This window comes from Camelina sativa, chromosome 19 (genome assembly GCF_000633955.1).
Source record: "Camelina sativa cultivar DH55 chromosome 19, Cs, whole genome shotgun sequence".
In the NCBI taxonomy this organism is placed as follows: Eukaryota; Viridiplantae; Streptophyta; class Magnoliopsida; order Brassicales; family Brassicaceae; genus Camelina; species Camelina sativa.
This window is the reverse complement of record NC_025703.1, coordinates 21,299,975-21,311,720: the sequence shown is the minus strand read 5'-3', so window position 1 is coordinate 21,311,720 and position 11,746 is coordinate 21,299,975. Positions and strand designations below refer to the sequence as shown.

The 11,746-nt window shown below is 34.7% G+C and overlaps 2 protein-coding genes and 2 long non-coding RNA genes across 4 annotated transcripts; 1 reads left to right on the top strand and 3 right to left on the bottom strand.

The window, feature by feature from the left end:
- Positions 752–1,367, bottom strand: LOC104766863. The gene is made up of 2 exons (XR_764136.2): positions 1,282–1,367; positions 752–1,023 (listed from the first exon to the last, which is right to left on the bottom strand). It is a non-coding gene; the product is annotated as an uncharacterized LOC104766863 (long non-coding RNA).
- LOC104766864 lies at positions 1,743–2,703 on the bottom strand. The gene is made up of 2 exons (XR_764137.1): positions 2,487–2,703; positions 1,743–2,014 (listed from the first exon to the last, which is right to left on the bottom strand). It is a non-coding gene; the product is annotated as an uncharacterized LOC104766864 (long non-coding RNA).
- LOC104766862 (40S ribosomal protein S30) lies at positions 5,038–6,083 on the top strand. The gene is made up of 3 exons (XM_019241138.1): positions 5,038–5,155; positions 5,268–5,405; positions 5,802–6,083. The coding sequence occupies exons 1-3, from the start codon at positions 5,152–5,154 to the stop codon at positions 5,846–5,848; spliced, it is 189 nt and encodes a 62-aa protein (XP_019096683.1). The 5' UTR covers positions 5,038–5,151; the 3' UTR covers positions 5,849–6,083.
- Positions 7,769–9,057, bottom strand: LOC104766861 (profilin-1-like). The gene is made up of 3 exons (XM_010490830.1): positions 8,785–9,057; positions 8,259–8,396; positions 7,769–8,167 (listed from the first exon to the last, which is right to left on the bottom strand). Exons 1-3 carry the CDS (start codon positions 8,905–8,907, stop codon positions 8,033–8,035), a joined length of 396 nt encoding a protein of 131 aa, XP_010489132.1. The 5' UTR covers positions 8,908–9,057; the 3' UTR covers positions 7,769–8,032.

Sequence of the window (11,746 nt, the reverse complement as noted above, 5' to 3'; positions counted from 1 at the left end):
AAAAAAAAAAGATTCTGGTTTTTAATCCCTATAGTCTTCAAATAGTCATTAAATCTAGATTAACATAGTCGCAACACAGTCGTCAAATAGTCGTCTCGTAGTAGCCAAGTAGTCGCTACATTTGACGACTATATCACAACTATTCTCAAACTAATCTCCTTCACATCGCATTAATCGTTAAACTGTCAGCAAATAGTCGTAAATGTTTACTGACTACTTTACGACTATCTGTACACAACGACTGTTCACATTTTAATTAATCGTAACTTAGTCACAAAACAGTCGTAAACGTTTACGACTACCTTACGACTACTTTTACGACTACGTGGATTAGTCGTAACGTAGTCGCTATTTACCGACTAAATTACGACTGAATTTCCTACCGACTAACGTTTTACGACAACAGTGATTAGTCGTAAAATAGTCGTAATTTATGAAATAGCGACTACGAAACGACTACAAATGCAGTCGTAAATGGCCTGTTTTCTTGTAGTGATACCATGACATATTAAATCATCCTCAACCTCAATCCTATGCTTGTATTTAACCAGGCAGCAACGCTGGCAAGGACATTTTATCATTTCTTTCTTAATATCACTAAATGCAAAATCCAAAAAATCTTTGACTCCAGTTCTGTACTCTTTAGTGTAAACGATGTTTTGTGATTCAAGACTTGTCCATTTTATAATCAATCTACGAATTAAGTAAACCAATTATCAATTTTGACCATATTTCACATAGAAACATTCAGTTAAGAGTTAAGAAGATTTAAACCAGTATAATAAGAATGTATTATATTAGACCAAAAGTAACAAAAATCTACTGATTCGTAAACTCTAACCTTAATACAGAATGGATTTCATCAAATCAACGTAAACTAACTATTTGTAAAATCAAATCATATAATTTTTGTATACTAAGCAAAACACTTTGGACAAAGCGATATGGAACATAATGAAGTTAAAGGATTCACACATGATAATTGGATATTATCTTCTGCCTATAGTCCCTGTGCCTCTGAGCCTGTAGCATCAGCAAAAAAAAAAAAAAAAAAACCTACTTAAGTAAAATTCAGATGCTCAATTCAATCTACACTGCTAGTGTCTTCAATCATCATCAAACCATATCGAACATTCTATAACAACTTTACTTCAGCAAAAGCTAAATGAGATGTAAATCAAAACTAACCAAGTGGGTCGAACTAAAGGAACTTCACAAAGCAATTCTCAATCTCATCAACACACCAAATTCAGAAACTAAAGGTCCAAATCTAGAACTTACTCTGGAACGCTCTCCATGAGGAAGATGCCTAAGCATAATGTCAGTCATAAAATTCACAAAAAAAAAAAAAAAAAAAAAAAAAAAAAAAAAAANCGACTAACGTTTTACGACAACAGTGATTAGTCGTAAAATAGTCGTAATTTATGAAATAGCGACTACGAAACGACTACAAATGCAGTCGTAAATGGCCTGTTTTCTTGTAGTGATACCATGACATATTAAATCATCCTCAACCTCAATCCTATGCTTGTATTTAACCAGGCAGCAACGCTGGCAAGGACATTTTATCATTTCTTTCTTAATATCACTAAATGCAAAATCCAAAAAATCTTTGACTCCAGTTCTGTACTCTTTAGTGTAAACGATGTTTTGTGATTCAAGACTTGTCCATTTTATAATCAATCTACGAATTAAGTAAACCAATTATCAATTTTGACCATATTTCACATAGAAACATTCAGTTAAGAGTTAAGAAGATTTAAACCAGTATAATAAGAATGTATTATATTAGACCAAAAGTAACAAAAATCTACTGATTCGTAAACTCTAACCTTAATACAGAATGGATTTCATCAAATCAACGTAAACTAACTATTTGTAAAATCAAATCATATAATTTTTGTATACTAAGCAAAACACTTTGGACAAAGCGATATGGAACATAATGAAGTTAAAGGATTCACACATGATAATTGGATATTATCTTCTGCCTATAGTCCCTGTGCCTCTGAGCCTGTAGCATCAAAAAAAAAAAAAAAAAAAACCTACTTAAGTAAAATTCAGATGCTCAATTCAATCTACACTGCTAGTGTCTTCAATCATCATCAAACCATATCGAACATTCTATAACAACTTTACTTCAGCAAAAGCTAAATGAGATGTAAATCAAAACTAACCAAGTGGGTCGAACTAAAGGAACTTCACAAAGCAATTCTCAATCTCATCAACACACCAAATTCAGAAACTAAAGGTCCAAATCTAGAACTTACTCTGGAACGCTCTCCATGAGGAAGATGCCTAAGCATAATGTCAGTCATAAAATTCACAAAAAAAAAAAAAAAGAGATCGAAAAAACTTAATTCAAGAGAAGATATACATAGATTTGAAACAGCTTCTTCACGAATCGAAAACTTCTTCACAAATCAGTAGAATCGAGCTATTTCATCAAAAACACACCAAAAATTTAAGAAATCTATCTTTCGAACCTTTCAAACTTTGAGAGCAGAGATGATTTTATCGTCAGAACTGAACTCCAATCGGGATTTGGAAGATTCCAAAGTAATCGAAGAAGCAGAATAACAAAAAAACCCTATGAATGATTTGAGTTTTCCGCTTTCGATTTCGACATCGGTGGAAAAAAATTTCTGTACTCGTTGAACTGTTGAAAGAAAGAGATGAAGCAAAGAAGGAGATGAAATATTATTTTAGTGTAAAGATATTCTTTTTATTTTTTCTGGAACGATGTCGTGTTATTGAGTCTATTTGTTCGACCAAAGTCCAATTAGTAAAAAGGACGTTTAATTAAGCCCAATACAAACCAATGCAGGATAGAAAATAATTAAATTATTCAATCTTTTTTTTTAATAAAAGAGAAGTACACAACATTATTTTGGTAGACTTTATAATTTTAATAAATGATTACAAATAGGTTATACATAGGTTATATATAGGTTATAGATTAATCAATATATTAATTGGTTACAAGTTTATAACTCATATATTAATATATTAATGGTAACAAATAAAACTTTAATTGTAACCGAAAATCTTAAACGGAGTATTCTAAATTGATAGTTCATAGATATTCCAAACTTTATTTTTGGAAGATCACATTGTTTCCAAAGATTTACAATCACAATATTACCAATTTATTTTCTTGAGATTATATTGATAGACCACAACGTTAACCAAATTATTAAAGGGGATAAAAATATACTCTCAATCATAAAAAGAAAGTACACAACTTTTTTTGGTATAATAAAACGGAACTATACAACTTTTTTTTGTAGAGTATTAATTTTTATAAGTTGGTTACAAAATAGATTATATATTAAATATAGGTTGGTTACAAAAAAAAGTTATAGATGATATTCGTGGGCTATATGAAATTACGAATACACTTAATAATATCTCAAAGAATCTTCTTAAAGATATTATTCCAATGATTTATACAATTTTAAAAAAAAAATCTTGATTATTCCATATATTGTTACACCATATATAGTGTTAGGCATAAAAATATAGTGTTAGACGTAAGAAGGAATAAAATCTTGGCAACTAATCATACTTAATCGTGATTTCCGATATTTTATTGTGAATTTCAAAATAAATTCTGATCTAACACCCTTCCAAGCTTTTAATATAAATCAATGTCTTTAAAACCGGACCGGAAGGTGAACCAGAAGTTTTTTGGATCACTGGGTCAACAAGTCGGACATATTGAATTAAGGGTCAATTGGTTTATTAGTTTGATTACATTTTATGAATATAACATTTACTTTTCTATAAATATATGAACAAAACATACATAGTTAAGTACTAAACAACTAAAATTAAACTTTTAAATGATTAGATAAAATAACTAATTGATTCTTTTATAAATAACGACATTTATTTTTAATTTGGTTTGAGTTTAAAGTATGACCAAAATAAAATATTTTAATTTGAGACCGACAACCCGGTCCGACCCGCCGGGTTTTATTTGTTAGATAGAGGTTACCCGGACTGGAATACCTATCGGGTTGTGGTTGGATCGAACCGACCGGCCGGTCCGGTCCTGTTTAAAAAACATTGATATAAATCATTCAGATCTCCATTCACCAAAATACATCTCTCATATTCATACAAAAAAAATAACAATCGTTTCTCAGTTTACAATGGTAAACCGTCTTATAAATTATATTTTATTTTGAAATTATAATATAAATAAATGGAATTTCAACTCGTGCTCTAGCACGGGTCTAATCGAGTTGATCATTTAAATCCATTTACGTCAGTTTGATAACCGACGTTAATTTCCTTCCTATTTTTTCACTTTGCGTCGGTTCATGTACTGACGTAAATTAAGCGACGTGATATAGTGAATTTCTTGCAGTGAATAGGGGAGAAAAGCTTGTCCGAAAAAAATAGTAATGCCATTTTTCATTAAAGATATTTAAAGAGAAATCGATTTTCAGAGAGTTAATGTGAACTCTTTTGATTTTTCCTTTGATATATTAGATTAATCCATAACTTTTAAATGAAAAAATTTCAAAAGAATCAAAACACATATCAGAAATACAATTAATTATTCGAAAATCAAGTTTTTATTTGAGAATTTATTAGAAATATTCTTTTTGAGATATCCCTATTCAGAAATACCTTTTTGAACATTTTTATTTTTATCCTCTTTTATACAATTACATTATGTTAAATTATGTTAAATTAATTTTTATATTTTTCTTTTTAAATTTGAGTTCTCTATTTTACATTTAGGATATAATTTTGAGGGATTATGGTTTAGTATTTAGAGTTTAGAAAGTATAATTTATTTATTTTATAAATAATAAAATAGTATTTTTAAAAATGAATAACATAAAAATATGAAATAGTATTTTTGAAAAGTGACAAAAAAAAATTGGTATTTTTTAAAATTCCTCCTTATTTTTTTTTTTTAAAATGAATTGTAGAGAATCGAATATAATAAGCCTATACATATGAAACCCAAAATGCCCAACATTTTAAAAAAAACCACTAAGGCCCATTAAAGGCTCCACATATATATATAACTTAGTGTAAAATTCCGAAAACCCTAGAACAAAAAGGTATCGAGAGCATCGTCGTCCCCAACAGCCGAAGAACTGAAACTAGAAGACTCTCAGTAATCGAGAAATGGGTAATTCTCCTCACCTTGTTGTTTCCTTATGCTACAACCTGTTCCTGCTGATTCTTCTTTAACACTCACTGTTCCTGATGCTTTTGGAATCTTCTCGTAAATGAAATCGCAGGTAAGGTTCACGGTTCATTGGCTCGTGCCGGTAAGGTGAGAGGTCAGACACCTAAAGTGGCTAAGCAGGACAAGAAGAAGAAGCCTCGTGGTCGTGCTCACAAGCGGTTGCAACACAACCGCCGTTTCGTCACCGCCGGTAATTAGCTTTTTCACATTTTCCGGTATTAGATCGATTGATCCGTCTCTGTGATTTGATACTTCTGCAAATATCTTGAAGTTGAATTAGGATCGTAGGATCTGTGATCATACATTACTGATTCATTGTTTTTTTGGCTTCTGTTGCGTAATCGTAGTGTGCCTTGAGATCAAACATTTAGATTCTAGTTATGCTATTGTGATTCAAGTCTCTTTACGTCTTACCAAGTCTAGTTCATGTCAAGTTTCCTTAGAAATGCTTTAATCCAAATTTTTAGATTAGATTGCTTCTGATGATAAACTTGTTTGTGATCATCTCTTAGTTCTGTAGCAAATCATGAATAACAAGAATTGGATTCTCGTGTGATTTGATTTTGTTTATGTTCGTTTCTTTCAGTTGTTGGTTTTGGCAAGAAGAGAGGACCAAACTCATCAGAGAAGTAGACAAAAAGAAAAGGTTTTTTACCCTTTCAGATTTTGTGGGATGTTTTTGATGATGAAGTAAGTTAGTAAGAAAACGTAATGATATCAAAGTTGTTTAGGCTTTTGGTAATCTACAAAATCAGTGGATGTTGTCCCAATGTTTCTTTGACAATTTGATTTGTGTTTCTCATCGGATTATATCAAAAGTTTCCTGGATTATTCGCTTATTATATACACTAGATTTTGAAGGAATTAATATTCATTTTGATGCCAATTTATCTGCTGCTTTATTTTCTGTGACGTTGAACCAAAATAATTCTCACATCTTTAAAACTTGTGAAAGGCAACATCCAACTTCTCTGTCCTCTGTTATGTATCCGCAACCAACTGAACAATGTGTTTGGAATCAACTTCAAATCCCAGTCTTCCCACCATTCTTTGCATTGCTTATCACTCGATCATCTTGTTGTAACAAAGTATGATCTTGTTGTAACAAAGTTTGATCACTGCATCTTCATGGTAACTTTGAGAATCCATTTATACTTTGAACACAGCAATAACCCTTGTGAAACGGAGTTTGTGGTCCAATTGTCAATTGTAAACATAAAGATTTTAGTCCAAGTGACCAACGATAAGATAACAAACGAAGTTTTTAAGTTTGTGGATGTTTTTTGTCTTTCCCAAATGATATTACCCCACAATGTCAAGTCATCAATTCTGAATTGGCGATTTACAAAAAGTCATCAATTCTGAATTGGCGATTTACAAAAACAAAGAAGGCGAATTTTGGAAAACCATGGACTATCTTAGGTTGTGAGAAGGAGAAATATGATCTAGGTATTCTTTTACTTCTTTAAACATTTCACATTTAGTTGTTTCTTGTATTTAATGATGTGAATTTTTAGTATCTACTTTGTTCATTTACATTGGCTTATAAAGTCAAAGCTATGCAGACCACGTAGCGTATTTTAGAACACTGTTATTAAGGAAATGATCATCAAACAATAGGAAGACAAACCTACAGAATGGTTTAGATATTACCTTACAATTTCATACAACAGTGACAGCCCTGGACTCATATGCAATAAAGACAAGCTCTGTAGCCGCCAATTTTGAAATTTCATATGCTAATACTTTCTATATTTCTGATCATTTTCCTTTGTATTAGCTTATGGGTTTTGCTCTCTGAATCTCTCTCTTTCTCTCTTTTTCTCTATGACAATCCCTCCAGAAGCACTCTGTTTTTGGTGAATCTTTTCGGTAAATGGTTATCTGATAAATGGAGTTTTATGGTCCAACTTCCGAACAATCTAGTGGAACTGGAGAAAAGCATGAGAGAACTCAAGGCAAAGCGAAATGATGTGCAGCGAAGGGTCAAAACAGAGGAGGAAACAAGAGGTCACCAGCGGTATGAACAAGTCCAGCTATGGCTTCAAGACGTCGAGAGTGTCGAAACGGAAGTGATGATTTTTTGCGTAAAAACGATGTTGAGTTTAGAAAGGCGCTTCGTTCCGGGAATCGACCAATCTACAAATATGCGAAAAGGGTTTCGAAAATGTTGAAAGAGATTTCTGATCTCAATTCTAAAGGGTCTTTCAACATCGTGGCTGGGCCAGCTACCTAATGGTGCAGTGCAGGGGAGTTTCTTAATTCATTCATAACCAAAAACATGTGTTTAAAAGTGGTCGTTATATTGTTCTATTCTGCTCTCTTTTGAGCAAAAGGAAGCCCCAATGTTACCCATTACCCATTACCCATTTTGGTTTGCTCTTGCTTATATCATTCATTGGGTGCGTCATGCCGTCATGTGTGGTTGTGTACTCTAGGAGTATGTTTAATATATGACTCAATGTTGAACCACTGTTTCTTTACTTTACGTAACTCTTTTTTATATACCAAGTATATTTTATGATTTCTAATAAAAATGTTTTGAACGCCAGATCATAAAACCGCAGAACAATTCAATTCAAGAAAAAGGTAAAAAGTATGAAGAAACAAGAAAAATATCAAGACTCAATACATATGGAAGCGAAATGATCATCAAATATCATCACAAGAACACACAAACCCAAACAAGGTAACGAGACCAACAAATCACAATTGGTTCTAAAGTAACAATCGATTTGTGTTTGAGAGCATTACAATCAATCACAATAAGACACTCTTTTTAGTCAAGAAGAACCTGAAATGAAAACTTTGTTGAGTTTAGAGATCAGACTCCATAAGGTAATCCCCGAGCCTTTCGACAACCAAGTTGCATTGACCTCCAGTCATGGGTTCATCGTAGATGCCAAAGACCAGTGCTTGCTTCGTCTTCTTGATAGTCACGCCTCCAGGTCCCTGCAGAAAGATTCAAAAGTTTGTGTGAAATGAATTCTGATTCTATTCTCTCTATAAATGCATTTTCCCACAAGATTCTAAAGAAAGTTACCTTCTTCCCTCGGATCACAGCTTCAGGTTCACCTTGAATAACCATGTATTTTTCGCCACCAAGGAATAGTCCGGTTGGGGCAAGAGTCCCGGGCTCGTCAAAGTCCTTCATGATTCCAGTGACTTCTTCAGGCTTCAACTAAAATACACAGCAGCTTCGATCAGTCATTGAAACAAAGGCAAAAAGCAAGTCAACGCTTTTGTGTTAGTGATGATCCAAAGACCATAGAGCCTACGAGAAGAAGATCTCGCATCTTTTGGATCTATAACACATTGGAACTTGGTAACGATTGACTTGTTGTGCATACCTAAGAAATCTCAGAATCAGACTAACAAAGATCTAGATCCCTAGGTTTTGAATTCAATTTCGCATACAGATCGATTGGTTGGTTCAGTAAAGCAAATTCAGATTCCGGAGATGGCAAAATTCATAAATCAGATCCGAGATTCGTCAGATCCGATCACGGAAAAGAATCTCAAAAGAGACGGCAGAGTACGATCGATTCAAACGAAGAAGAAGAAAAAACCTGAGGGAATTTGGTGCTCTGAGCCCAGACACTGCCGTCTTGACCGAGAATAGCGGCGGAGGTGAGCTGGTTGCCTTCGACATCGCACATAAGGTGATCATCGACGTATGATTGCCACGACATCTTCTTCTTCTTCTCCGACGAGTTTGTTTGTTTGTTTGTTTGTAGTATTCTTCGTTGAAAATTCTCAGAGAAGGTTTCTTTTTTATATCTCTCTCTCTCTCGCAATTATCACTTTGGTGAGCTTTTTTTTTTTTGTGATCGTGTAGACAGACAAAGTGAAACGTTGTGCTTATTAAATTAATTACTTTTTTTTTATTCGTGTCAACAGCTTTTTTTTTTTTTTTTTTTTTTNCCAACTGATTATAAAATTGACTCAAACGAGCCAATTAGACGGGAAGTTATTCATAAAGGTAATTGGAAGCAACTCCACTCTAGCACGACACGCCAGTTTGTCCGCTCTACCATTCTGTGATCTTGGTACTTGAACGAGAGAGAATGAAAGGAATTCACCCTTATCTTCATCAATAGCGTCCAAATATGTCTTGAAAGCAGGCCACTCGGAAGGCGAAGACACCATCTTCACCAAATCAGAACAGTCTGTGAGAAAGACGACTTTCTTGTTATCAGCACCAATCATACACCTCATTGCCCAGATAAGGGCCTCTACCTCTGCGTGGAGCGGTGACAAGCTACGACGAGAATTAGATGCACCCATGGTGGGAGATTCTCCGTTAGGAGAAATGCAATACCATCCTCTACCCATAAACTGATCAGTCGCCTTCCAAGATCCATCTACAAAGCATCGGTAACTAGATTTATAACCGTGAGCCACATTACAAGTCTGAGTCATAGATCTGGGTAGAGGCCGAGGGACATCAGTAGAAAAGGATCCGGATAGGTCTTCCTGGGCTGAAGACCACAGCCTGGATTCCTCCTCTGCTAACCGTAGGATTGCTACCGGGTTGGAGTCCAAGTTACTAAATAGTTTATCATTCCGAGCCTTCCAGATATACCATAGAATCCATGGAAACATTGCCACCGAAGGAATGTCTTGAAACCTCCAAAATAAGGAATCCATATTAGCATATATAGAATCCGACGGGAAACAACCCGTAGAGGTCGGAAATTGGGACAGTCCCCAAACCTGCCTAGCCGGAGGGCATAAAAAGAGGGCATGTTTGACTGTCTCTTCCGTCTCCCCACAAATTTTGCAGTCCATATCACAGCTTAATCCACGACGCCGTAGATTAGTTGTTGTCGCCATGCAACCCGTAATTGCTTGCCACAAAAAATGTCTGAGTTTTGGTGGACACCTAATCTGCCAGACATATGCCTGTAGAGGGATAATATTGGGGCCAGAAATGGGAAGACCTCTCTCCGGTTTCTGCCGCAATNAGACATCAGTAGAAAAGAATCCGGATAGGTCTTCCTGGGCTGAAGACCACAGCCTGGATTCCTCCTCTGCTAACCGTAGGATTGCTACCGGGTTGGAGTCCAAGTTACTAAATAGTTTATCATTCCGAGCCTTCCAAATATACCATAGAATCCATGGAAACATTGCCACCGAAGGAATGTCTTGAAACCTCCAAAATAAGGAATCCATATTAGCATATATAGAATCCGACGGGAAACAACCCGTAGAGGTCGGAAATTGGGACAGTCCCCAAACCTGCCTAGCCGGAGGGCATAAAAAGAGGGCATGGTTGACTGTCTCTTCCGTCTCCCCACAAATTTCGCAGTCCATATCACAGCTTAATCCACGACGCCGTAGATTAGCTGTTGTCGCCATGCAACCCGTAATTGCTTGCCACAAAAAATGTCTGAGTTTTGGTGGACACCTAATCTGCCAGACATATGCCTGTAGAGGGATAATATTGGGGCCAGAAATGGGAAGACCTCTCTCCGGTTTCTGCCGCAATGCCTGATATCCAGATTTAACAGTATAGCTACCGGTTTTAGTCAAATGCCATCCCAAGCTATCCGGTGTGGTAAGATTACCAAGAGGTAAAGCATAAATAAGGGCTACATCCTCCAGCTCGAAAGAAGCCGAAAGTAATGCCAGATCCCAGGAACGTGAAGTCCTATCAATGAAATTTTCAACTCTAAGCGTTGGATCGACTGGCGATCCTGAACGCAATACTGGTCTCGGAGAATTGAGCAGGTATCCAAGGGTCAGACCATACTGAAATGGAGGCCCCAGTTCCTACCCGTTTAATGAGTCCTTTGTTCACCAGAGAGCGAGCAGAAATCATACTTCGCCATCCATAAGATGGAGAAGAAGATTTAATAGGATCTAATGGATCTGAATGCCTATAATACCGTCCTTTGAAAACCTTTGCAAATAGTGAATCTGGAACTGATATCAACCGCCAAAGTTGCTTAGCCAACAGTGCGGTATTGAAATCGTCCAGACACCTAAACCCCAAGCCTCCCTCCATTTTATCGACACACAATCTGTCCCAGGCGATCCAATGTAAACCCCGAGTTTCAACAGCTTATTAATTCAATGAATTATTAGCTTTTGGAAATAATTTGAAAAATCATTATTCAAGCAATGGGAAAGAAAATTTTAATTGAGAAATAATAAAGAAAAATTTACTAATAAGCACAAATGATAATAAAAATAAATCTACACATATGGTATGTAAATATAGGTTAAGACTTTCTATTATTTTATATATTTATTAACTGAAATAAAAAATATATATATAAATAGATAAATTAAGCAAACTAAAGTCATACACTGTGTAAATTTCTTTTTTTGACAGCCTTACAATCTGTAACTAAAAATGCAATGTGGAAAAAATATTATATACCATTTTTATCAATCAAAATAAAAATTCAGAATATACCATGTATATATATTACTTATACTTTAACAACAAAACATCAGCTAATTCTATTTTAATATTTTATGATACAAAATATTCTCTCCAATTTATTTTTCTTAATTTATGAC